The sequence below is a fragment of the Ctenopharyngodon idella genome, chromosome 23, assembly GCF_019924925.1.
Source record: "Ctenopharyngodon idella isolate HZGC_01 chromosome 23, HZGC01, whole genome shotgun sequence".
NCBI lineage: Eukaryota > Metazoa > Chordata > Actinopteri > Cypriniformes > Xenocyprididae > Ctenopharyngodon > Ctenopharyngodon idella.
Genome location: NC_067242.1, coordinates 8,550,621 through 8,577,097, shown reverse-complemented (window position 1 = coordinate 8,577,097; position 26,477 = coordinate 8,550,621). Strand labels below are relative to the sequence as shown.

At 36.8% G+C, this 26,477-nt stretch overlaps 3 protein-coding genes across 5 annotated transcripts; 2 read left to right on the top strand and 1 right to left on the bottom strand.

The window, feature by feature from the left end:
* Positions 1–819: 819 nt before the first annotated feature.
* rbbp8 (retinoblastoma binding protein 8) lies at positions 820–8,621 on the bottom strand. Its single transcript, XM_051882461.1, has 18 exons — positions 8,222–8,621; positions 6,806–6,848; positions 6,500–6,595; positions 6,281–6,393; positions 6,087–6,159; positions 5,858–6,006; positions 4,740–4,835; positions 4,510–4,580; positions 4,252–4,340; positions 3,844–4,117; positions 3,658–3,739; positions 3,479–3,549; positions 2,405–2,510; positions 2,148–2,312; positions 1,994–2,054; positions 1,683–1,770; positions 1,434–1,575; positions 820–1,255 (listed from the first exon to the last, which is right to left on the bottom strand). The coding sequence occupies exons 1-18, from the start codon at positions 8,337–8,339 to the stop codon at positions 1,152–1,154; spliced, it is 1,941 nt and encodes a 646-aa protein (XP_051738421.1). The 5' UTR covers positions 8,340–8,621; the 3' UTR covers positions 820–1,151.
* A 103-nt stretch (positions 8,622–8,724) lies between these two features.
* Positions 8,725–18,923, top strand: esco1 (establishment of sister chromatid cohesion N-acetyltransferase 1). 2 transcript variants are annotated; one of them, XM_051882458.1, is made up of 11 exons: positions 8,725–8,842; positions 9,553–11,311; positions 12,149–12,220; positions 13,052–13,142; positions 13,340–13,406; positions 13,920–14,010; positions 14,245–14,376; positions 14,683–14,772; positions 14,894–15,037; positions 17,340–17,524; positions 17,680–18,923. In XM_051882458.1, exons 2-11 carry the CDS (start codon positions 9,554–9,556, stop codon positions 17,825–17,827), a joined length of 2,778 nt encoding a protein of 925 aa, XP_051738418.1. In that variant the 5' UTR covers positions 8,725–8,842; position 9,553; the 3' UTR covers positions 17,828–18,923. The 2 variants fall into 2 exon arrangements, with proteins under 2 accessions (XP_051738418.1, XP_051738420.1); XM_051882460.1 differs by lacking the exon at positions 12,149–12,220 and having other exon boundaries at positions 8,726–8,842.
* Positions 18,924–19,137: 214 nt separating this feature from the next.
* Positions 19,138–23,296, top strand: pak1ip1 (PAK1 interacting protein 1). 2 transcript variants are annotated; one of them, XM_051882473.1, is made up of 11 exons: positions 19,143–19,253; positions 19,351–19,430; positions 19,692–19,854; positions 19,989–20,109; positions 20,382–20,456; positions 20,663–20,715; positions 20,860–21,005; positions 21,470–21,567; positions 21,719–21,815; positions 22,388–22,517; positions 23,151–23,296. In XM_051882473.1, the coding sequence occupies exons 2-11, from the start codon at positions 19,353–19,355 to the stop codon at positions 23,276–23,278; spliced, it is 1,089 nt and encodes a 362-aa protein (XP_051738433.1). In that variant the 5' UTR covers positions 19,143–19,253; positions 19,351–19,352; the 3' UTR covers positions 23,279–23,296. The 2 variants fall into 2 exon arrangements, with proteins under 2 accessions (XP_051738431.1, XP_051738433.1); XM_051882471.1 differs by having other exon boundaries at positions 19,138–19,430.
* Positions 23,297–26,477: the final 3,181 nt, after the last annotated feature.

Below are 26,477 nucleotides of genomic sequence, written 5' to 3'. Positions count from 1 at the left end.
TGCTCAAAATTAAAGGGGACCTATAATGGCCCTTTTACAAGATGTAATATAAGTCTCTGGTGTCCCCAGAATGTGTCTGTGAAGTTTCAGCTCAAAATACCGCACAGATCATTTATTATAGCTTGTCAAATTTGCCCTTATTTGGGTGTGAGCAAAAACACACCATTTTTGTGTCCCTTTAAATGCAAATGAGCTGCTGCTCGCTTTCCAGAAGAGGGCGGAGCTTTAACATTGAATTGACCCTCGTTTGTGAAGCAACACGGCGTAAAATGACGGCATGACAACACTCTACTACAACTCTTCCTCTTCTCTAAAGCAGCCCAACATGGCCTCACCCCCTTTGTTGCGTGTTCTCGGGGGCGGGGTTTATTTCAATTTTAGGGTTAGTGATGTCACCTACCCAGGTAGAAGCTCGTTGTAGTCTCTACCAGCCATTTGTTGTAGTCCTTAAACAGAGAATTCTTTAAAAAGAAAATATCTCCCTTTGCATTGAACTTTGAGCGTCGTAACTTTGCAGATGTTGTTTATGCTCAAACAGCAACATTACACACTAACTAAAGTTAAAAAAGTGAAATCATGATCAACCACCCCTTAAGCAAAAATATCATTTAAATTAAACATTAATTGAATTACATAAGCCTTAAAAATATACACCATTAAGAATATTGTATAGGCTGAATAGAAAAATTGCGCAAATGTATAAACAGCAGAAAGGTGATTTATGACCATTGTTGTCAGTAAAATAATTAATTTTCTTCATCACTGTTAAAAGCTAATTTCATTACTGTAACAATCATGTTTAGATACACTGTAAACAAATGCACTTAAAAAAGATTTATTATGATTTTATTACAGTACCATTTAAAGATTTTTTTTTTATTACAAAATACAGTCAAAGTCAAGCATACAAAATGTAAACTACTTACTTAGTTCTAAAAATCCTCTAGACAAAATAAGGTTTGTTTATTAATCAAAATCATTTAGTAAAATGTGAGGACATTGAATACACAGTTTAACACAAATATATGTAAAATAAATTAAAATAAGCAGCTGTGATTCAGGACATGAGCAGAGAGAAGAGATTCATTTTCAGTCAACATTCATATTCCAGTGAGGTTTTTGAATCCCGTCTGAAGTCATAACGGATTGACTCAGTGCTGCTGTTTTTGAGACTTGACTTTCGGTGAGAACATGGCGAGGTATGGTCGTCTCCTGCGTATCCGCATGTCCGGCTGGTCGTCCTCTTTGATGTATCCTGTTGAGAGCAAAGCAGCGAATGTTACCTAAATGCTTCAATGACCAACATAAACTGAAAAAATTAATTTTACAAATCTACATTTTTACAAATGTAGCAAAGCTTTTTTAGTGTTATATATTTCTTAATAGTGCAAGATCCATTTCTTTCTATTTGTCAAAATGACATAATGCAGAACCTCTTTCCACACAGGTCTGTGTCGACGGGAAGCCCACTTCCCAGAAGTTCTCCGGAGTAGAAGGTGGAATGTAGCGGTAGCGATGCCGTGAACAGGAAGACAGTTTTTTCTGCTTCTCTTCCTCTGGAAGGTGCGCATAATACTGAAACAACAGAATGGTCTTAAATACAACATTTGTAATTATTGATGCTATGATTATTTAGAAAGGGGAGACATATAGTTGGTCATATACTGTATAAACTGACTCACAATTTCACACTCTTTACAATAGTGGCCTTTTAGTTTTCTCCTTTCGTCTTTCTTACGCACAACTTCTACACAAGCAAAAGACTTATTCCTGGAATAGAAAGCAAAACATGTACAATGTCTTTAAAGGATGAATTTTTTTTAGTTAATAGGTCAAAAAATATATATAAAAAAGCTATAATAATATCTCAATGATACTAAAATTGCAGTTTCAAACTCAAATTTATCTGTATATTCATTTTTACAATATAAATCTTTCCTAAGCAGCTCAACAAAAACATTTATTACCAATAAAAGCATCATATATTACTCACCTGCTAGATGTATCACCATCAGACGTCACTCGCTTCAGGTCTGCAGGCCGTCGGAATTCCTCTGAACAATTGCAATATGTTTGTTAAAAAGGTTTAAAAGATGAAGGACAAATACAACAAAGCTTCTGGAAAACTGTGAAAAAAGAAACACTACCTGCTGCCACTTGCTGTTCTTCATTATCATCTTCCTCTCTCTCCTCCTCGTACATACTGTCTTGTTTAGGAACTGAGCTCTCGTCCTGTGGACAGGACTCATATTCTCCGTACCCTGTCTTATCGAAGATGTCAGCAAGGCTGTCGTTTGCCTTCTGCCCAATTCCTGTTGATCAATCACATGTAGAAGTTGCCTACGGGCAGCTCAGACATTAATCCGAAGCTACAAATCAAATCAGCTGTTCGTTCATATAATACCAGTGGTTTGGGATTGTCCCGTCCTCGTCTGGCCTCTCAGCAGTAGACTGTGACTCACAAATGTGCAGTCAGTGTCCATCGTTTCTAAGTCTGCTCTGAATATGGCCTAGAGCAATTTGGGGGAAAAAAAAAATGTCACTTATGCAAACATGTTATATAAACATAGTGAATGGGTGTTAAAGGATTAGTTCACTTCAGAATTAAAATTTCCTCATAATTTACTCACCCCCATGTCATCCAAGATGTTTGTCTTTCTTTCTTCAGTCGAAAAGAAATAAAGTTTTTGAGGAAAACATTCCAGGATTTTTCTCCACATAGTGGACTTCACTGGGGTTCAACGGGTTGAAGGTCCAAATGTCAGTTTCAATGCAGCTTCAAAGGGCTCTACATGATCCCAGATGAGGAATAAGGGTCTTATCTAGCAAAACGATCGGTCATTTTCTAAAAAAAAAAAAAAAATTATACACTTTTTAACCACAAATGCTCGTCTTGCTCTAGCTCTGCGATGCGCCACGCATTACGTAATCATGTTGTAAAGGTAAAACAACGATGTTGGACGATTTTGAAGTTGGAGGAAAAAATTAGATTTGTGTGATCACGAGTGACCTTTCCAACGTGATAACGTAATGCGTGGTGCATCACAGAGCAAGAGCAAGACAAGCATTTGTGGTTAAAAAGTATATAAATTATTTTTTTTTTTTTTGAAAATGACCGATCATTTAACTAGATAAGACCCTTATTCCTTGTCTGGGATCGTGTAGAGTCCTTTGAAGCTTCACTGAAACTGACATTTGGACCTTCAACCCGTTGGTCCCCAGTGAAGTCCACTATATGGAGAAAAATCCTGGAATGTTTTCCTCAAAAACAATCATTTCTTTTCGACTGAAGAAAGAAAGACATAAACATCTTGGATGACATGGGGGTGAGTAAATTATCAGGAAATTTTAATTCTGAAGTGAACTAATCCTTTAATGCATCCTTGCTGATTATATTACAACATATTAATTTAGTAATGTAAATATGGTGGTTCAAAATAAAAATGTTTCAGAATTCATTTTCAGTGTATATCAGTACCTCTGGTTGAGGAGAGCTCTCTGTATCATACTGAGCCAGATCAGCTCCTGGATCCACACTCCAGCTCTGATCTGTCATCAAATAAAGACCAAAAAACATCAGCACAATGATTCACCCTAAACTACTCAAGATTATCAGTTAACTGTTCTGGCAAACTGTTCATAATGGATCTGTATTACCGTATGGAAAAGGTGTGTTTTGGTTCTGAAGAGAACTTTTGCCAGGTGTGTGTTGGTCCAAACATTTCCTCCTTTTGGAATCCTACAAAAATAAAATAGTTACATAAAATTAGAAAACTTATACTTTTATGTAAAACTGTAAATCAGGTGGTGTGTCTGTATCGCTTCTGCGTGCTTGTGTCTAACCGTTGTTTCCTGATTCTTGCTCTCTTTATGACCATTAGCCGGAGTGGAAGCAAATATCATCCCCTTGATTTCCGTCTCATCAGGATCATCCAGGCTGGAATCAGAAGTCTTCTCTTCTCTTTTCTGTTTTCTCTTTCCGTTAACTGGCACGTGTGTGCCGTTGTTTGAAGGTGTGCGTGGAATGTCGTCTGCAGGCGGCTGCTGTTGCTCTCGAGAAACCATTGGACGGCAATGCAAAATGGACGGAGAATCGTCATTCTGGACTGCAGCGATGCTGGAACAAATATATAAAAAAGCAACAACAGCTATTATAATAAAGTATTTCAGTTCCAGACAACGTTTCTCTCTCACTGGTCATTATTGAGAGTTCAAATGGTAGTTTGTTTGGATTTAAGAGTGTGTCGTTACATGTTTGTGCAGTCATGTGACTCAGGTTGTTGGCCTCGTTCAGTGTGTGGTGAAGTGTGAAGACCATCATCCTCATCATTCTCATCAAACTGGAGGAAAAACACATTGGATAAGTGAACACACACTCCTGAACGCTGCCAGTGTGGATATATAGAGGTTTTCTGTACATAATTAAGCATTTTCTAGATCATCTTCAAAATGCACAACTGAAACTAAGATGTATAATCAAACTATAGTTAAAATAAGGTAAAGCAGAACCTGCTCTGGATGGGCGTCTATACGGCAGGTCTCGGGAACCACAATCCTGAAATGTCTCTTGTTATTAGGCTCTGAAATAAATAGCACATTGAATGTATGCTTACTAAGAACCTCATCTAAAAACATGTTGCTTCCAAAATACCTTCAAACTCACACCTGACTGAAATCTTGGTGATTACGCATAAAAAATGTACTAATATGAATGACAGATGAAGATCAGCTCATAATACCTGTAATACAAGTCACATCCATTTCACATGTCTCAGCAACAAGCACACTACTGCCATTACAGCCGAAGGGCACAGATGGATCTCCTCGCCTGGGTTCTGTATTAAAAAATAAAAATAAAAAATAATTTATATATATATATATATATATATATATATATATATACAGTCAAACCAAAACTTATTCAGACACCTTAAACATTTCATTCATCTTAATTATGTCAGACAACACTTAAGCAAAACAAAGTGTCTGAATAATTTTTGGTTCCAAATTTTTATCAATTTTACTGGTAGTCCACTGTATGAAGAATTTTTGGGTAATATGTCACAGTTTACTTTATTTTGCTATCCTCACTTACATAAATGAACTACAGTGTCCTGCATCCACTAGTAAAAATATATCAAAAATGTCTGAATAATTTTTGGTTTGACATATATATATATATATATATATATATATATATATATATATATATATATTTGTTTTTAAAAATAGCTGTTAATTATCTAAATTAATATATAGCTATTTATTATAATATAAAAATTTAGTTAAATTCATAACTAAATAAATAAAAATTATAGCTGTATGTATGTGTGTGTACGCATATATATATATATACATATATATATATATATATAAACAATAATACAATTAATATTAAAATAGGTCTTTATTAACTAAACTAATATAGCTATTTATATATATTTAAAAATTAATAACTAAATAAAAAAAATAGATGTATGTATGTATATATATATATACACATAATTATTTATATACTATAATTAAAAACCAACAACTATAATATATATAATTGTTATTAAAATAGCTGTTAAATAGCTAAATTAATACCATTTTATTTATATATATTTAAAAACTAGTAACTAAATAAAGTATAAATAAATAAATAAATAAATACTCTCTGATGAATGAATTATTAAATCAGAAAGAAGAAAAAGAATTATGGGAATTTTGGATGAAGGTCAAAGGTGATCACCCAACACACCCTGAATGTATGTAAATAAATGTATGTAAAATATCTAATTAGTGGATGTCATGCATAATGTCATTGTCATTTGGACAGTGCAACTGAGTCTTTATCTCATTTTAAATTTCTCACGAGAGAGTGACAATGGTGTCTCGGCGTAGCGGACGTGGATCTGTTCTTTCCGTCGTTTCATCTTGCTGGCAACCGGTAAAGAAAGCGGACGACGAGGAGAGTCTGGGATCATTCCCTCCTCGGCCTCGGAAGACACATTCTGCGGAGAACTAAACACACACACATAAAGACATCAGACGCTCATGTGACGCACCTTATCAATATTCATGTCAGGTTTCATTTGACTCACCCAGACTTTCTAAGTCGCTCTAGCTCAAGACTCAGTCTCCTGTTTTCATCTTTCAGAGTCTTCCTCTCTGCCTCTAAACTCAACAACACACACATTATAGGGTTGATACTAATAGACTGATGGACATAACATCACAGATGAGTCACAATATGATGATACACAATAATAATACAACAGAAAACAAAAAAACTCACCAAGCTCAGATATGACAGACAGATTTTTCTGATTAGTATCTTTAAACTCAGTGTTTGTTGTTTTAATCTGCTTCTCCGTCACAGCACAACGATCACATGGTCCAGAACACACCCTAAACACAGAGACAAAGAAAACTTCAACTATCAGAACAAAATTAGGATAAGATAAAAAAACATCATATGTTGCTAAAGAGTTATAAAATGTCATTTTCAGAGCACCTGTCCTCTAACTGTCTGATCTTCTCCTGCAGGATCTTCTGCTGCTCTCGTAACTGCTGGTTCTTGCTGTGAAATTCACTCAGTCTCTGAGCATCTCTGAGAGGGAAGACGTATTATTACAGTTAGAGATCATATTTGACATTTATTATATGCAGAATTATTAAACCAGAAGAAAGTCTCTAAAAGTCCTTCAAAGTTTTAATGATCATTCTACTTATAAGTCATTAAATCGAACTGATTTATAAAAATCTTCATGCAGCTTTGAGCATACGATATGTTATTATACAGTATAAGCCGTAGACTTACAGACAGCGCTCTTTCTTCAGTTTGGTTATTTTTGCCTGTAATTCTGAAAATGAGAAAATATGTTGTCAGTGCACATGCAAAAGCATCTCATATAGTTAAACTTTTAATAACTTATTAAATAAACTGATTTCACAGGGCCCTTCTATGTACATTATGAACTAGTATTTGTAGTTACTTCTCGAATCTAATGTATTAAAGGTTTAGTTCACTTCAGAATTAAAATTTCCTGATAATTTACTCACCCCATGTCATCCAAGATGTTTATGTCTTTCTTTCTTCAGTCGAAAAGAAATTATGGTTTTTGAGGAAAACATTCCAGGATTTTTCTCCATATAGTGGACTTCAACAGCTACCAACGGGTTGAAGGTCCAAATGTCAGTTTCAGTGCAGCTTCAAAGAGCTCTACACGATTCCAAGGGAGGAATATGGGTCTTATCTAGCGAAACGATCATCATTTTCCCAAATAAAATAAAAAAAAATTTATATACTTTTTAACCACAAATGCTCGTCTTGCACTAGCTCTGCGATGCGCCACGCGTTACATAATCACGTTGGAAAGGTCACGCGTGACGTAGGCGGAAGTAGGATGGAAAAACTCGTTTTCTCCTCCAACTGATGAAATAATCGTCCAAAATCGTTGTTTTACCTTTTTTTTTGTAAAGGCCGTTTGACTTAGTCTTTGCACGTTCGCTTTGTAGACACTGGATCGGTACTTTCGCCTACGTCCAACATGATTACGTAATGTGTGGCGCATTGCAGAGCTAGTGCAAGACGAGCATTTGTGGTTAAAAAGTATATTATTATTATTATTTTTTTTTTTAGAAAATGGCAGATCATTTCGCTAGATAAGACCCTTATTCCTCAGCTGGGATCATGTAGAGCCCTTTGAAGTTGCACTGAAACTGACATTTGTCCTTCAACCCGTTGAACCCCAGTTAAATCCTGCAATGTTTTCCTTGTTTTACTCTTAATTTCTTTTCGACTTAAGAGACAAAGTCATAAACATCTTGGATGACATGGGGGTGAGTAAATTATCAGGAAATTTTAATTCTAAAATGAACTAATCCTTTAATAGATGAATGAAATTGTAACATGGCAAATAGAAATGTAACAGTTCCTGAATTTACAGTTTTGTTTTTTTTTTAAATGGAAGCCCATTTCTGCCACATAAGAAAAATAAATCATGCTTTGGTAAATCTTAAAAGTCAAAATAATAATTCATAAATCACAATTATGATAAAAAGTTGAAGATAACATGAGATAACATTTTGAAATTAATGTCATTATCATAATAACGACATAATTAAGTCATAATAACGACATAATTAAATCATAATTATGATTTACTAAAGCATGACTTTTTCTTATGTGTAGTTTTTAATTGTACAGACAGACAGAGAAAGGTTTCGTCTGTACCTTGCAGTGAAGTGTCATGGAGTTCCCTCACGGCGTTCAGCAGATCCTGGAGTTTCTCTCTGGAGTCTGCAGGAGTGCTGGAAGCAGGACTGTGTCCACTCATATCTGAAGTACTCATCCTCAATCAGTCTATCAGACTCTTTCAGTCTGATCAGTTTCACTCAGACACAACTGTGACAAAGACATATAAAGTTGGCATTCACTATCTCATATTTCTCATACCCGACAGACTAATATGTTCCTTCATGTTTGTTTCCAGAACGACATCCTGCGCTTCATGTATAAGAACAGAACAAGGTACGTATATTAAAAATAGAAATACGCGTCGAAGAGCTCATGAAATTTCTGTTCCATCATGTAAATATTCAGATTCCGCGCCTTCGTGAGGGATTCTGGGAGTTCAGCAGCGGCTCATCAGAAGGGCGTTACTACCATCTAGTGGCCACACTGAAAACTGCATTGAGAGAGAATAATAGTCTCTCCATACTCCAGTCCTGTAGGTGTCGTTTAATCATACGCGAACGCAGCAGATCAGCCGAAGAAGACGCAGCGCCGGAAGTGAGGCTAAACTTTGCTCCACACAGCGGAAAACAGCTGTTGTTTAGAAACAGGGAAAGATAGGTAAGTTCGGTGATGTACTTTATTACTGCCGTTTCTTTTTCTACTTATCATAATAGCTATATTTAAGTCTTATGTACTTATTTGTAATATATAATCGACAGTAGTGAATGTCGCTGGCTTTATAAGGAGGCAGCTAACGGATTAGCCAGCTCTGCTAACTTTCTTCTCGACGTCACACTTAAATCTCTATTTAACTACAAAAATGTGATTCATTTGTTTAATTCATTTATACACTCTTCAGATCATCATAGCATGCTGTTGAATTGGATTAAATGACACGTATTCAGTTCATACTTGTCATCTTTGGAGAAACAGAGACTCTGAGCTGCTGACATGCCGATGTGTTTAAGTTAAGATTGTATGATTTATTTTGCGTTACTTTAATATATTGTGGCTAGAGATTATAGTGTTATTGTTGATACATATTGCAGGAGCGTTTATTGTACGTTTATTATTAGTGAGTTGTCTGCTTTTGTGTCAGCTGTCACTTGTGAAATCGTTGGATGACAGCTGCTCATCTTCTGTTATTATTAGTACTATATTCATCGTATTTTGATGAGTTTTGTTGTTCATTTGTCATTATTTTTGCATGCCTGGTTTTTGTTTACATCTACATTATTTTTTATATTTGCAAACAAGGAGCAAACAACAACTTGCATACACTATTTGTTTTATAGTTGCATATAACTTGCTTTGTTGTTCCTCCTTAGCATGCCTGGGCAGAAAAGAAATATGTCTTCTTCTGAACCTGAAGTAAAGAAGACTAAGTTAGATCAGAGTCTCGTGGAGTCAGATAAATCTCAGATGCCCAAGAAGTCTTTGAGAGGAAGACCTCCAAAAAATAAAGGGTTGGAAATTCAGTCGTCTAAACAGAAACATCAGACACAGTCGAGGGAAGAAAATGGAAAACCTGTTCGGCGGTCCTCACGCTTGAAAGTGCCACAAAAAAAGGGTGCGAGAGGAAGACGACGGAAAGATGGGGTGAAGCCGAAATTCTCCGGAGATAAACCATCTCAGAATATGTCTGTCCTGAAAAAGGGAAACAAGAAATATGTTCCGAAAGTAAAGAAAGAAAAGCCCAACATCTCTGAAACGATCAAAACAGTAGCAGCCTTGTTCCCTGTGCAAATAGAGCACAATTACGGGCGATTGCTCGACTTCCAAAATGAGGAGATCACGCTACCCAAACCTGACAAAATCCATGTGGCCAATATAAGTGATCTGCAAGCGCTTCATGACCTGCGAGCAAGCAAAGTAGAAGAGCATAAAGAGCTGCCAACGGACTCTATTGAGAAAATCACAGTCAGTGTGGATGCAAAAGTAGATGTGATGAGCAAATCTCCTCCACCTCTGGAGGCTCTTTTCAAAGTCATCCAAGAAACCAGCATCACGAAACACTCGTACGCTGGTAAAGACATTTCTGACATGGATGAGTTAGAGGTGGTGAACACGTGTTCCCTGCCGGACAATGTACAAAGTACCAACATGGTGAAAGTGTTTCTCCCAGATTCAGAAGCATTTCTGGACGATGACATTGAGATTGAACATTGTGTTGTAGAGATCGAAACCTATGAGGATTTGGACGACAGCAGTCAGCAGTCAGCTCAAAGCTCTGAGGAGGAAACAGCAAAAAAACAAACAAGCGAAGCCGTGAGGTGTAACATCAACTCTTCACCCTCTTTGCCCCAGGAAAGTGCGACGGACTCCTCGCAAGGGCATCCGAAAAAGCAAGCGATGAACCCGCAGGCTCGGACGAAGGCACGCCTCGCGGCTTTGGCCGAGGAAAGGGCGGCTGCCGCCAAGAAACCTCCTCCACGACAGCTCAACCTCCTGGCTCTGTGTGAGGAAATCGCAGACGATATCGCCTCCGACGCTCCGGGAGCTTCAGATGAGAAAGATGTTGAGCAACAAAAGGAGGTGAGCGAATCTACAGAGGTAAGCGAAACTGAGGAAGTGGTGTCTGACAACACCGTTCCCGCCGAAACCTCTAACGAGGAACCCGCTGATCCCAAGTCCGAGGATAGCACGCCCAAGAAACGTTTTTTCCTCAGCCAGGTGTGTCTTCCGCTCAAGACCCAGGAGAAGAAGAAGCTATCCCGTTATCAGAGGCTCAGGCAGGTGGAGCTTCAGCGGGATAAGCTGACCTGGACCCGTGTTAAGAAGCTCAAGTCGGATCAAGCTAGTCAGGCTGGTTCTCCCAAAAAGGCGGACGCTCCATCGATCTCGCCCAGCCCGGCCACCACCCCTGCGCAGGTTCCTGTGCCAGAAAGCGTGCCCAAAGTGGGCTCGGTTGAACCCAGACGAGCACTTCCAGCTCAGGCACCACCCATGCCTAATGGAATCACCAGCTCGAAACCCAAACCAGTGGTGGAGTACAAACCCTACACTCCCAGACGCAAGTATTCACCAGATGACTTTGAACTTGACGGTCTTGAAGATGAGACGACCAAACCAGCAGCCAAAAATGAGGTAAAACACTCATGCACACAGAAATGTATACTGTTATTTAGCAAGGATTTATTAATTTGGTAGTTCCCGGACTTCTTTTGCCAGGCCTCCCTTCTGTAGAGAAAAATATTTTCAAGCACCCCACCTATATTCACCCACATAAAGACTCTCTCAGACATTACCTACTGTTATATAGTCATTCTGCTTGTCTGGTACTTTGCAACAACACAACCTTGTTTCTGCAGCAACTTTCAGCATGTTTTCTATTAGGGATGCACCGATACCATTTTTTTAAGGTACGAGTACCGATACTTTTTTTTTCTAGTACTCGCCGATACCGATGCCTATACATTTATTAATTTCTCTTTTTTTTTTTTGGTGATGTTGCAGTTTTCCAAGCACAACACAGTGAGACTAATGAATGTAGGACAGCTTTTTTATTATTACTCTAATGAAAAAAGTAATAATTTTGTGCTTGTCACAAACTTAAAGCACAAATTTCACAATGTCCAATAACCTTCAAAGGGCATAATTACCAATATATATAATTGTTGTTATATATATAAAAAAATACAAACAATACAACAAATACTATAGAGATACAAATTAAATAAACTTGTTTTTCAGATACAGTAGGTTTATTTACAATGTATACAATACATTTATTTAACATATTTTGTTGTTTTATTAACATTAATGACAAATATAGGTCACTTTAAGACTGAATCCATGGATACTGATACATATCCTGTTTTCACCCAAATGTTTACGTCCACTTAAGCCATAACCGACTGTATTTACGTGAGATACTCCACACGATGGACATTTTGACAACTATGTGTGCATTTGACCATTCAGGCTCAAGGAGAACTGATCGCATGCTGTGAGAGAACTGGGAAGAACACAAGAAAGAGAGAGAGAGCGCCTCTGGTCTGTGTCATTCAGCACGATTCCGCCTATCCCGCCTTCACTAATCGATAATGAATTGTGGTTGAAAGCATGCATTTCGCAATGTGTGGGTTGTCATCATTAATTTTGAAGTATTTCCACACCTCTGAGGCTGACATTGTTTCTGCTGCTGCTGCCGGTGTCTCTTTGCACAGAAAAATTTGTCAGTTACGTCACGTGAGGTATCGGTCTTTGGTATCGGGGGTATTTTTACGAGTACAAGTACAAGTACATGAGCTTGGTATCGGTATCGGTGCATCTCTATTTTCTATAACAATGTCATTTCATGTGATTTTTGGCCATTCAGACTTGCTAAATCGGATTTCAGAAATAGAACGGGGCATCAGTTTATTGTCGAGAATTGGACGTGTCGTCCAATCCACATCCAGTTAAAACAGCATCACTGATTATAATGGGTTCTGTTTGCTTTTGTCGCATAGTGCTGTTCGTGTCTTGTGTTGACACATTGTTTTGGTAGTTTAAAGTATTAAAGTAGATTCATCGTCTGCTTTGTTTACCTGGCACTGGCAGTCCTTTCACAAACTTGTCCATGCTTATTGCAGAAACATACAGCTTTCATTTATATTTTTACATGGCTCCCTGCAATACTCAGTTCTGATTCTGTAATCATGCCATCTAGCGGCCTGTTACTCCACGACAACAAACGAAAACAAACAAACTCAAAACAAAAGTATACTTCACTTGACTCGTACGCTGTACACAGGCGTGCAGCTTTGCCATCACAGGAATAATTTACTTTTTTTTTTTCCATTAAATTTGTCTTCATGCTAACAATCTAAATAACCACTACAGGTCTCGCAGGCCAAACCAGAGCAGTCCTCTTCATCAGCTCCAGTGCAGCCCAAACCACCAGTGGACAAGCCATGTGCGCCCACTACTGCAGGTATACATTGTGTTGATTTGTTTTTGAGTAGAACACAGAAAGCTTGTCTTCTGTCCATCTTAGACATGCTATGCTAGTTTCATGATGGGTGTTTGTGGAGCTTATCATACCCAGATAATGTATCAAATTTTAAACTCATGCTAAACTAATTCTCTTTGACATTTTTATTAACTTCCTTGTGCTGCATGTGTCCACAGATAGTAAGCCGAAACCCTCTCCCCAGCAAGAACCTGTCGAAGAGACGCAAACAGAAGACAGCAACAGGTAATCCATTGTTGAAAGTTTTGAAATCTAAAACTTGCTTTCAGGTCTGTAAAAATAAAGACAGAATATCATTGAAGTCTGTGGTTTTTTTTTTGTTTTTTGTTTTTTTTGGTGAAAATACTTTCTCCTATCTTAGTTTCTTATGCAACTACAAGTAAAATATGGTTTTATTCCTCTGAAAAATGTAAATGCTATCCATCTGCACTACAGAGCATTGCTTTGTTTGTTTTGAGCAACACAACCAATGCCTTGAGTTTGAAGGGGGGCTGTCTTTTTGCCCTAACAAATAGGAAGTGTTTAGGACAACTTAAAAAAAAAAAAAAAAGATTTTTGCAATTCTATTTGGTGATGCTAGTTGATCAGAAATTACCCACTTCAGCTTATAATGTGTTGTTGGAATGATATTCTCAAATTAATCAATGTCACCATTACAGTAATGTCCATTCATAGTCTATTATTAATTTCAGAAAACAAACTTAAAGCATGACTTAAAACTTTTTGGTGTCATTTCAGGACAAATTCTGGTGTAGAACCTGAAACAGAACAGAAGAAAGAGGTCAGAAACAGCCCCAAACCTGCAAATACAGCAGCACAGTCCAGCAATGTAAGTCAGTTATATCCTAATGAACTTTGTTTGGTTATTAATTAATCCTAGTTTCATTAAATTTCTTTTTTTTTGTTCTTTAACTTAAATATCCAATTACTGCAAATTACTACTGTTACAACTTTTGAAATAAACAATTAAACCTAGAGAAGAATACATCACGTCCATCATTATATTATACGTTGTAGCATTGGCGCTCAGCATTTTGTGAAGGGCTGTTTTTGTGTTTCGCAGGATGCTGGTCAGAAGGCTTTTGGTGCGGTAACGTGTAACGTGTGTGGGATGTTGTACTCCCCTTCGAGCCCAGAGGATGAATCCCAACACCTCCTGTTTCACAACCAGTTTATCAGCGCTGTCAAATACGTGGTGAGCCACATTTTTGTTATTACGTGATTCTCTAATTTATTGACACATAGACGCAGTTTCAGTCAAATTCATTAAAGCATATAATAGACCATATTATTATTATTATTATTATTATTAATTATAAAATATAATTATTAACAACATAAACAATTCTCTCCCGTGTAAAATGCTTTGAGCTTGTCCACTTTCGACCACTTCCAGAGGTAGTCGAAAACTGTGTTTAATTTTAGGATGGGAGTAATATAGTCTCAAAATAACTACATGCATACCCATGTCTCAAAATCATTATTGTAATATGTGGTCCAGGGCTGGAAGAAAGAGAGAATCCTGGGAGAGTATCCTGATGGCAAGATTATTCTTGTCCTCCCTGATGATCCTAAGTACGCGTTGAAAAAGGTACTTGTTTCTTCCTCATATATTTTATCTTCTGCAGCCATACTGCGTGTTTAGAAGATTTCTAATTGCTTTCCTGATACATTTTACATCTATTTATGATATTTATTTTGTTGGATTTAAGGTTGAAGAGATCAGAGAAATGGTGGACAATGACTTGGGCTTCCAGCAAGTGGAGACCAAGGTCCCATCACAGACCAAAACCTTCCTCTTCATTTCAAACGATAAGAAAGTCGCAGGCTGCCTTATTGCTGAGCACATCCAAGAGGTCAGCTGAACATACAGGTGTTTAATAGCATGTTTACAGGCAGGGCTTGAAATTAACTTTTCTGCTCAGCAGACACTGTGGCGAGTGGTTTTTCCAAAGTTACTAGCCACTCAGCATTTTCACTGGCCACAATTTTGCTGTTGGGAAATTACATTTTATATGATTAAAGTTGACTTTGGCATGCTTAAATTACTTGATTTTAAAGTCATTTTACTTGATTTAGAAGATTTAAAACCCTTTCAAACTTTCAAATGCAGATTGACCACCCAAATCAAGACTAGGCTACATTGTATATCAGCTGGTATGTACGGGTATGCAAGGGGTGGGCAATATGAGCATAATATGAGAAATAAGTTAGTTTTGTTAGGCTATATAAAAAGAACAAAGAAGCAAATTACAAATACAATAGTAAATAAAAAAAAAATTCAGATACAGTAGGTTTATTTAACATTTAACATCTTTTGTTGTTTGATCAACATAAGTGATAGACAGGTATTTAATTAGGCTGCTGAATGCATGGACATAATATACTGACACACATCCAGTTATTACCCACCTGTTTACGTCCACTTAAGCCATAACCGACTGTATTCACGCGAGATACTCCACACAATGGACATTTTGACATCTCTGTATGCGTGTATTTGACTATTCAGGCGCAAGGAGAACGCGAGAGAGCGCTTCTGTTGTCGTTCAGCGCGATTCTGCCTATCCCGCCTTCACTAACAGCAAGTTAATCGATAAAGAATTGTGATTGAAATGTAATTTTGTGATACGACGAGCTTGGCTACCTTTCATTTGGCTGTAGGCTAAAATTATATTCAACCCACCAAAGTGGCTAGTGGGAGTGGCTGTCTTACCCGCCACAGCTGAAATCTACCCGCAGTTGGCGGATGTTAATGTCAAGCCCTGTTTATAGGTGTATATCTGCAACCCTCCTTATTGTTATGTTTTTATTATTGGTTAAGAAACAAATTATACAAAATCCCAAAATTAACATTATTTCTTTATATGCAATACTCAAAACATCATTAGTTCTAGCTAACTATTTTATATGAAATGTCATTAAACATATTCTTATGTATTAGATATAGGAATGACTGTATGTTATTTAGTTTGTGTCCATATTTCTTTATTTTCTTTTATTATTTAGGGGTTCAAGTGCAACCGTTAGGTGTAGGCTCAGGTGAAGTTTTCGGGTATTTTGGATTTTTTTTGCAAAACCTACTTTTGCGAAGTAGTCCTAGTATTTTGACCTGATCGGAACCAAACCAGAGCAGCAAGATTCTCCAGTCGGATTGTCAATAGTTATAAAAAAAAAGTTAAAATTCTGATTCACGGTCCTTAAGGGCTGCCAAAACGTTCAAAGTGGGTGGAGCCACTTTTACTAAAATGGCTGTGACTCGTGAACGGAATGAGATATTTTCACCAAACTCAGCACACCTATGTAAGAGCTCATTCTGTGGTTGCGTGAAAAAGGAGGTGGCTCTATGACAGGAAAAAAACAACGGCTGTAACTACTTCACCGTTAGTCCAATTGGCATGCAGTACTTTCTCCAATGTGCCATGATTGTCTATGAGGACATTGATATATCTCCAAAAACATGGCTGTCATCGGCCAATGAAATCTAAGCAGATATCAGACAAGGTTAACGGAGGCCAATCGGAACGAAACTCGCTGGGCCTGTTTGACGCACGGCCCTAGAGGCCTGTAAGAAATTCAAAAGAAATCAGCCACCGTACCACCTTCACGTGCGTAAAGGATCGTGTAAAGCATGACTTTTCGCACACTCCCACGACATTCATACCACATGGTAGAACTCCTCATTCTGAGCAACTTTGCCTCTAGGACTGCTTCTGTCCATCAAATCGTTCGTTAAATATTGGAGATTATTTAAAAAACAAACTTTGGCGAACTAGTCCTAGGTTTCTGGCTCAAACTCAGTAACTGTTAAAAAGCTTTAAAAACCATACATTTCTTATGGTAAATTGCCTGTATTTGCTGTAAATTGTCTTTTCCAGATGGTTACAGGCTTGCTAATTAAAACATTATACCTTTTTACGCATGTGCTTAAAGGCCTTAAAGTGCTTGAACCCCAATAATTGCTGCTTGCAGCTATATTGTTTAATATTTAAATCAGAACTCCGCTGGTTTTCCCCCTCAATTAGCACAGAAAATGTGTGTATTCCATGTGGGCCTATTAATAACTAATTGAAGTTATTGTTAAGTGCTGCATCTTTGTGTAATGTTCATCTTAGTCTGTTCTACATCTGATGGGTTGGTTTTGGCCGCTGTGTGCAGGGATACAGGGTTATCGAGGAGTCCATTCCAGAAGGTTCAGAAGGAGAGAAGGTCATGTACGAGCGTCAGAGAGCCTGGTGCTGCTCTACCGTACCTGAGCCGGCGCTCTGTGGCATCAGTCGCATTTGGGTGTTCAGCATGATGAGACGGAGAGGCATCGCCTCACGCATGATCGAGTGCCTCAGGTGAGGCGTTGGATGGGCGCATATGAATAATAGTAACCACAGTTATAATGTGTTGTATTATAATGCAGTAAAATGTTTATTATAATGCACTATTAATCTATTATGATGCATTAAGAATACTTTTAAAATAAAATGTAATCATCTTTTTTCTCCAGGAATAATTTCATCTATGGGTCTCATCTAAGTAAAGATGAAATCGCCTTCTCAGATCCCACACCTGACGGCAAACTCTTCGCAACACATTACTGTGGAACCTCTCGGTTTTTGGTCTACAACTTTGTAAGCGGCAATCGCTCAACCTGACAGGATGTGGACATAGAGACAGAGCTCAGTTTTAAAATAAGAAAAGGACTGGACTTTATTTCACTATACCAAACAGTGCAAAAATGAGAGAACACAATGGTGAAAGGCAGAAACAGGCACACCGTAGGACTTTTGTTAAGAGTCCTGGTTTGAATGTGCAAAGATTGGCCTAGTCTCCTCACAGGAGGTGTAGGAAGCAAAGTTAGACACTGATATCTAACCCTCACGGCCAGGTGATGTATTTTAATAAGCCTGCACAGTAGCTTATACCTGATGAATTGTTCAATGAAAGACATCTAAACTGTTCTCTCAGGTTTAGGTTGCAGCCTATTTTAGGACTCACCGTTTAGTGGAAGCCATGTAGTCCAGTGCACAATTGCAAAATCAGTGTAAGTACTTCTTCCTAGAACATTTAGGAAGATGTGTGAACTTTTCTACTGTAAGCAATGCCTCGGTCATGAGGCGATGATTTTTGAATCTCAGGTTGAAAAACATCATGAATTTGTCATTTGAAATCTCCCTTTAACCCTTAACCCATCATGTCAGCTATTTTCAAAGAGAGCATATTTTCCTGATACAGTGTGTTCCATGTGCATTTTAAAGAGGTTTACAAGCATGGCGTTGACATCGATAGATGGCAGATGATTTCATAGAAGTCGCTGGTTTTGCACAACACTGTGCAGAATGAATTTGATTCATTTGTTTTTTAAAACACAAGTGTAATAATTCAAAATGTTTGCCCGGTCATAGTATTCCATCTCATTTTAATATTTTTAGAATGATTTTATGTATGTATATGTATTTTGATTGAATTATATTAATTTACCCCTGGAAATGACTACAGATTGATCTTTCTTTATCTTTATTTATAGCAGGACAAATGCTTAAATCACCCCAACCAAAGTACATTTTAGAAGCCTCATAAAATTATCAGGACATATGGGTTGATCTGATATTAGGGATTTACCTAATTAATAAATTGGGATATTTGTATTTGCTCATTCTTTATAAACAGTGAGAAACAGCTTACATTAGTTAGTCAAACAAGTTACTTTTAACCTTAAAGAAGCAAATAAAAAGTCAAATGCAAAAGAGATCCAATGTTAAAATGGGCTGAATTTGTTTTCCTATTTTATTTAAAAGTGGAATTACCTATGTACATATGATGTTTTCATCTTTGACATATTGCACGAAGTCTCAACTGAGCTAAAGAATCAGGTACAACACTTTTTTCTTTTCTTTTCATTTCCCCCCCCCAAGTTTTGAATACGCCTATCCACTTTAATTGTGATAGGGACTCTTATTATGAAGTATTGCACTTCCGGTGGAAGTTAAAGGAGTCTACACGTTGTTGTGGGCATGAGAATCCGTATTCTACTTTCAACTGGCTTTAGTGTTTAAGTTTTTTTTTTTTTTTATAAACCAGGTATAACATTTATTAATATAAATAATTACATATGAGGGACAGTGTGTCGTCGGTCTCTTAAAGGCTGTCTGTAACTGTATGAACACGTGTTTTATAGTCATGGGGGATCATGTCGAGTTAGTCGCTGGCTGTTATGAGCAGATAGTATTTGGATATCGAGTGTGCACTAGTGATAAGGTAATTATCATTTTTCATAATTTTTTTTTTAAATTTATATAATCTTCATTAGTCTTTATAGCGAGTATTAAGTGTAATTGTGTTTTGGTTTATTTCAGTCTGCGCATTTGTTTTTCTTGAGTGCAATAATTTTGATATTGGTCCATTTTTAAACTCATAATAATAACAGGCCTTTTATGATTATAATTGCTAACTCCAATAATAATACTGACTTCATTTGATAATATATGATCTTAGCTATGTTCTTCATGTCTATTTTAGGAGTGGACACTTGAGCCCAACTTTACCCATCATGCACACACAGCATCACTGACTGCAGTTTCATCCAGTGATCGATTCATCGCCACTGGAAGCAAAGATGAAACCATTCAGCTGTATGACATGAACAAGAAAACTGAACATGGGGCTTTGTTGCACCATGATGGTGAATACATTTACCTTTTTTAATGTAAAATCATAGCCAAAGCAATTTTGGTTTTTAATTGGACAAGAGAGTCTGACATCAAAGATTTAGGTTTCATGTGATGCATACAAATTGTAACCTCTCCTTCTCGACAGGTACCATCTCGTGTCTGGAGTTCTACGGCACGTCCCATTTACTCAGTGGAGGACAAGACGGCCTCATCTGTGTGTGGAGCACCCAAAAATGGGAATGTTTAAAATCTATCAAAGCTCACAAGTACGTAATCTAAAATACACAAAATATGCTTTCTGAAGGATCATGTGACACTGAAGACTGGAGTAATGATACTGAAAATTCACAGGAATAAATTACATTTTAAAATATATTACAATAGATAACAGCCATATTAAATTGTACTAATATTTCAGTTTTTGATTTTATAAATCTAGCCTCACATCAGAAGAGACTTCTTTCAAAAAAATATCTCGCTGACCCCAAACTTTTATTTATTCATGTATAAATGACATAATCTGGGTTTTACTTCTTAGGGGTCATGTTACTTCACTGTCCGTACACCCTTCTGGAAAACTTGCACTCTCTGTTGGAACAGACAAGACTCTGAGGCAAGTACATAGGTGTTTTTTTTTTTTTTTGTTAACATAACATGTTAATATCAAAAATATTAGTCAGATTGCTAAGCTGTGTATGTTTTAAATCATTTTTGTGCTTTGATTGGTAATAGATATCATTGGGCTTGTTTTGTTTACGTTGGTCTGCAAAAAAACCCCAAGTAATTCTTATGACAAAATTGAATTTCTCTTTTTTGCAGAACGTGGAATCTTATCGAAGGACGTTCAGCTTTCATTAAGAATATCAAACAGAGTAAGTTGGAATATAATGTTCTGCTTTATGATTCTGCATTTTTTCCTTCCGTTTATATGTGAATTTTCATAAAGTTATTGTAATGTATTTAACTTAAAAAATGTCTTGTATAGAGGGTGACTGGTGTGTAATGATGTTTTGTAGCTGCAGAGATCGTCTTGTGGTCACCAGATGGAGAGAAGTATGCAGTGGTTGTGAATAATAGAGTGGATATTTACACTGTGACGTCTGCCACAATTATTGGAACCATTACATTCCCAAAAAGGATTTCATGTCTGAAGTTTCTGAAGGTGAACAGTCTTACCAGTCTTGCATATGTCTATTTAGTCACTTAACATGTTAAAGTGCCCCTATTATGCTGTTTTAAATGTTCCTAATTTTGTTTTGGAGTCTCCTACAACAGGTTTACATGCATCCAAGGTCAAAAAACGCTTGAATTTTCTTATACATTTCAGCATCAGCTCTTTTCTCACAGTGTCTGAAACTGTTCAAGGATTCATTCTCATTAAACCCCTCCTTTCTGAGAGCCTGCTCTGCTCTGATTGGTCAGATGGCCCAGTCTGTTGTGATTGGGCGACCGCTTACACCGCATATTGGAAACCAAACGCCATTTATCATATCTTAGCATAATAGGGGCACTTTAATTGAGTTTTTATTCTTCTGAAATTTTGCTTGCCTGTTTGTCAGATGTAACCTGCTCAATTGATTGTACTGTATTAAAGTCTTATTCCAGTCTCTGTTCTGTCTCTTCAAGAACACACTCTTGGCTGTGGGAGGAGATGATGAGAGCGTGTGTATCTATGACGTGACTTCACAGAAGTGTGTCTGCGAGTTCAAAGCACATGAGAACAGGTATGACCACCACTTCATTATGTCATAGAATCGGCCATTTCTTGGGCTGTTTCATCATCAATATGCATTGAAATGACAAGAATCTATTGAGCGTTAACATAGAGATAAGTTGCATTTGTAATTGTTTTATGAATTTAATGTTTTTTTCCAGAGTAAAAGCCATTGAGAGCTTCATGAAGGATGATTTTTGTGTCCTTGTTACGGCGTCGAACGATGGATTCATTAAGTTGTGGAAACTCAATCTTGAGGTATTATGCTTGACCTGTAAGAGCAGAAAATATAACACACGTACATTTTTTAGCCTCAAGTTGAACCATTTTAAGCATAAAAAATATTTGGCCTGATGGTTTTATTTTTATTTGATTAATTGATTGATTGAACATTATCCACCAATGTGGATTTTTTTTGTCTTCTCATAAAACACAAAAGTTATGTACGTAAGCAAGAAACAGACAATAATCATACTTAATTCCATTCAATATTCTCTGTCACTGGTATAAACGAGTGTTAGTCCATACCAGCCTGTAATATTAAACACTAAAATACTTTTAACATGGCCTTTATATACCATTTCCAAAACTTTCTGCAAACCTTTGATTTGCTCTTCTATAAATATTGTCTACACTCTCACCGAAACTCAACCTTATATCCAAATATGTTCCCAGATATTTCAAATTTTCCACATTTTCATTTGCCTTTAATTTCCCTAACTCACGGTATTCACTAGAATTAACATTTATTGTACAATCCTTACATTGATTTGCAAAGTGCCGAATTTACTTGATTAATTTGTGTTTTATACTCATTCTTTCCCACACAGAAACTTGAGACTCCTTCCTTGCTTGGCCAGGTGAACACCACTGCCCGACTCACCTGTCTTTCCGTTTGGATATCTGGTGAAGCGAAAGAGACAACTGTGGAACAGTCTGCCCAGCCTGCAACTTCTAAAGGTATACAAAAGATTTACCTGCACTGACTTTGCAACAGGTTTGAGTTCGGCCACAGTTCGGTCACATGAATTCGGCCACTCATATTTGGTTCAAGCATGTTTGATTGACATGTGAGAACCAATGAGGTTTGTTCTTGCATGTCAAGCAAGTACAGTTGAGCTTCTGTTGACCATGTTTGAGTCCTTTATGTATGTTCGCTGATCAATGTTTATACGTGAATAAAAGCCTAAATTAAATAAAATATAATAAAGCGATCATGTCTCTTCAGAAGACTTGGATTAAACTGATTGATTCATATGGATTTATTTTATGATCTACTTATGAACATTTTAAACCGTCATGAGTTTCTTTTCAGGGGAAAAATCTCTCAGATCTCTTTAATAAAATCTCTCAGATTTGATTAAAAATACCTTCTTTAGTCTTTTGAAGATGAACAGAAGTCTTATGGGTTTGGAACAACATGAGTGTTTCATTTTTGGGTGAATGATCCCTTTGGAGAAGAGTTTCTCCAAAAAAAAAAAAAAAAAAACAGAGTACTGTGTGATTACAATTAAAGCAGTGACCATAATTACATGTTCTGAGTTGAAATAGTCAAAGTAAAAACATTAATATCTATGTATTTTCTCAATAAAGCTGTTGTGGAGCCCCCTGTGCCAGCCAAAGGTAAAAGGGTGAGGCTACCAGGAGAGGAGGTGATTCTAGTGGAGGAAAGCAGCTCTACAAAGAAAGGAAAAAAGAAGAAAAAACAAAGAGTGCAATAAACACTTTTATTGAAATTATTGGTGGTGTTCTGTGATTTACATTTCCTGTCAGTCTTTATTGATGTCAATAACAATGCAGAGTTGTTTAACATGAGCATTCTTCCAAGTAGTAAAGGAAGAAACACTGTGAATAAAAGCGAACAGAAATAAAAAAAATGTTTTATCTATCTATAAAACTGAGAAATATAGAAGTCCTCGCTTGCACTGGGGGACTTTTATTTTGAAATCACTAGTATGCAATGTTTCAGGAAGTTAAGTAGAGAAGCTTTAGCTTTTTTTTTTTTTTTTGTAGCAATCAACGCGTCTTTCTGTTTTATTTGAGAGTTCAATAAACGTGCAGATATGTCTGTGGATTGGCTTGGTTATGGTTATGCAGCTCTGATAACCATAGGAGGGATTGTTGGTTATGTTAAAGCAGGTAAGGGTCTCGTGCGTGGGACAAACGACGGTGTTTTGTAGTGTGGTTTAGTTTTGGGATGTAAAACACTTTTAAAAATATTCAAATTAATGAAAATATTTTAGCATATTTCAATCGTGTAGATGTAGCCCGAGCGTGTAAGTGATTTATTTTTTCAATTACCCTTACAAATCGCCTTGAAACTTTAATAAATTTACGATATCTTACCGATATATGTGAGTAAATTAGAAAACATTTATTATAGTATATGCTCATATTTTTGTTAAAAAAACATTTAACTGAAATTTACCGGAACGTCCTAATATGGTCATGTTCCTGCTGTAGGTAGTTTTATGTCTCTGGTTGCTGGGCTGATGTTTGGCATTGCAGCATTTGTTGGTGCTTATCAGATGTCAAAAAATGACAAAAATATCTGGGTTTCAATGGGTAAGTCTCTGTCTTTATTTCTATTCATTTTTATAGCCTGTATATTCTGTAATTTATGAAAAGAAATAAGGATTAAATATGACAAATCAGATTTGTTATATTTGCAGGCACCACTGGATCACTGACTGCTCTAATGGGAGTGAGATTTTTGAGTTCGTGGAAGATGATGCCAGCTGGACTCATGGCAGGAGCAAGGCAGGAATATTTTATTTAGCTATTTGTTGTTTATGTATTATCTATGAAGTTTTATTCTAAATTTTTGAGAGGGACTTTGGTGAAATATCCCAGACATCCTTGATGTTTTCATACAGACAAAAGATAAAATATCTAGATGTAATAAGGTCAGGATATAGTATATGGAAGCTTGTTTTAGCCAGGGAATAAAAAAAAAGGTAATTGTGACTTTTTATCTCACAATTCTGACTTTTTCACGCAATTGTGACTTTTTATCTTGCAATTCCGAGTTTATATCACATAATACTGAGAAACAATCTCAGACTTGTGAGATGTAAAGTTTACAATTGTGGGGAAAAAAAAGTTGTAATTACCTTTTTTTTTTTTTTTATTCTGTGTTGGAAACAAGCTTTAATAGATATAGGAATGTGTGACATTATCATGCACAAATGTATTACTTTGGCTGTTAAATTATGTTTTGTTCTTTGTCTTTCTTGCAGTTTATTGATGTTCCTGAGGATTGGTGTTAAAGTGCTGCAGAATTCACAAAAAAAGAAAAGATGACACCACCATTCAGAAACTACATGCGGATCCTGAGGACACAGATATACTGAAATAGTTTCATTAGGCATTTTATACAAGATATATGAAAAAGACGATAAAATAATCATTTTATAAGAAAGTTTGGGGTTATAGTACTTTCATAAATGTAGATGAACAAATTAAAGCAAATAAAATATATTGCATTTCAAATATTTGTTGATTTATGTGCTTTTACACATTACAGATAATGTTCACATTCTCCTGATACATCTTGGGAAAACATCTGTACTAGCTGGTATATATTAATGCCAGCTCTAGATTTATAACTCTAATCTAAAAGTCTCACAACCAAAGCAGTCAATTTCATCCGAGGAGGCAAGGGAGGCAGTGCCTCCTCAAAAAAAAAATGGATGAGAAAATAATATTACAAAAATAAAACAACACAAATAAAACGTGACATTAAAAACAGCTCATTTTCTAAAGCAACACTGTCCAACAGCGACACCAGCAGGTATCTGTCTCTCTTGCCTCCCCTGAACCTACAGAGTTATAACAGACTGTTTTGGTCAATACCAAGGATTTGGGATTTTTCCCCACCTCTTTCTAGGAAATAACGTCTGAAACGCCACTCAAAGTCGGACATTCGGCGTGTGAACTCGGGGTTCATCTTTTTTTTAATTTTTTTTTATAAATGCTTGAAAGAACAGTAACAACAATTGTTATCATTATCATATCATAACAATAAAACAACACGCCAGAGTCCAACAGTCCTTCAGTCCAGAGAACTCGGGGTTCATCGATCAACCCTGACCTCAGCAAGACGTCAATATAAAAAGCTAACAGTAGGCTATAAACGGACTACAGCACACCATTCCTCAAACTTTATTTAGAAAACAACTTTATTTAAAAACATGCTCGCTGATTATGATCTAAGTTGTGTATGAATACTTATCCACTTTTTCATGAGAAATGCTGTCCAAGTGTTTGTCATGGTGATGGCTAAAGTCCCCGCCAAAGTAATTAGTCCCTTTTAGCAACTTGTTAGCAACCGCCATTTTAAAAACACAATAAAGGTTTAAAAAAAATCACAATATTTTTTTATGTCATAGATCAAAATGTGAAAATTTAGAGGCTTTGTTAACCACGGCCTTATTTCAGGCAATTTAGCAAAAACCCTTAGGGCGATGGAACCAGAAGTCCTAAAATGCTAACTCGCTTCCGGGTTTTGCATACAAAACCACGTCATCTTTGAGATACTCTATTGACATAAAAACACGATATGCTCTCATTGTCTTGGCGACATCGTGTGGTCAACATGTGAACGTGACTTATTGTGACTGGAACGCACTGAGGTCTGAAGTGGGCCATTTAATTTGGGATATTCCCACGTCCGACCTTGTCTGGAACGCAGCATTATTAGACCTATCTCATTTTGGTGGGGGGTAACTAAAAATAAATGGAGGAAAGTCACGTGAGAGGAGGCAATGCCTCCATCACGCTATGATTGGATATGATAGGTTCTTGCGATAAATCCCGCCTCTTGTTTTCGTGCACGTCCGGCGTTCCGCGAATCAGTTTGAATGAACAAAATGATGGCGTTAATGGGAAGACTAATTTAAAAATATGTAAAAACTCACC

Bases quoted from the DNA above. Each gene is read 5' to 3' on its own strand.
- rbbp8 (XM_051882461.1), bottom strand. From the start codon at position 8,339: ATGAGTACTTCAGATATGAGTGGACACAGTCCTGCTTCCAGCACTCCT. The intron at 4,118-4,251 runs GTAACGACACAC...TATTTGTTCCAG, and splicing joins TCACATGACTGCACAAACAT to CATCGCTGCAGTCCAGAATG. The intron at 1,771-1,993 runs GTGAGTAATATA...TTTCTATTCCAG, and splicing joins GATGGTGATACATCTAGCAG to GAATAAGTCTTTTGCTTGTG.
- esco1 (XM_051882458.1), top strand. From the start codon at position 9,554: ATGCCTGGGCAGAAAAGAAATATGTCTTCTTCTGAACCTGAAGTAAAG. The intron at 12,221-13,051 runs GTCTGTGTCATT...TAACCACTACAG, and splicing joins AGAGAGAGAGAGCGCCTCTG to GTCTCGCAGGCCAAACCAGA. The intron at 13,407-13,919 runs GTAATCCATTGT...GTGTCATTTCAG, and splicing joins CAAACAGAAGACAGCAACAG to GACAAATTCTGGTGTAGAAC.
- pak1ip1 (XM_051882471.1), top strand. From the start codon at position 19,332: ATGAACACGTGTTTTATAGTCATGGGGGATCATGTCGAGTTAGTCGCT. The intron at 19,855-19,988 runs GTGAATACATTT...CCTTCTCGACAG, and splicing joins GGCTTTGTTGCACCATGATG to GTACCATCTCGTGTCTGGAG. The intron at 20,457-20,662 runs GCAAGTACATAG...TCTTTTTTGCAG, and splicing joins GGAACAGACAAGACTCTGAG to AACGTGGAATCTTATCGAAG.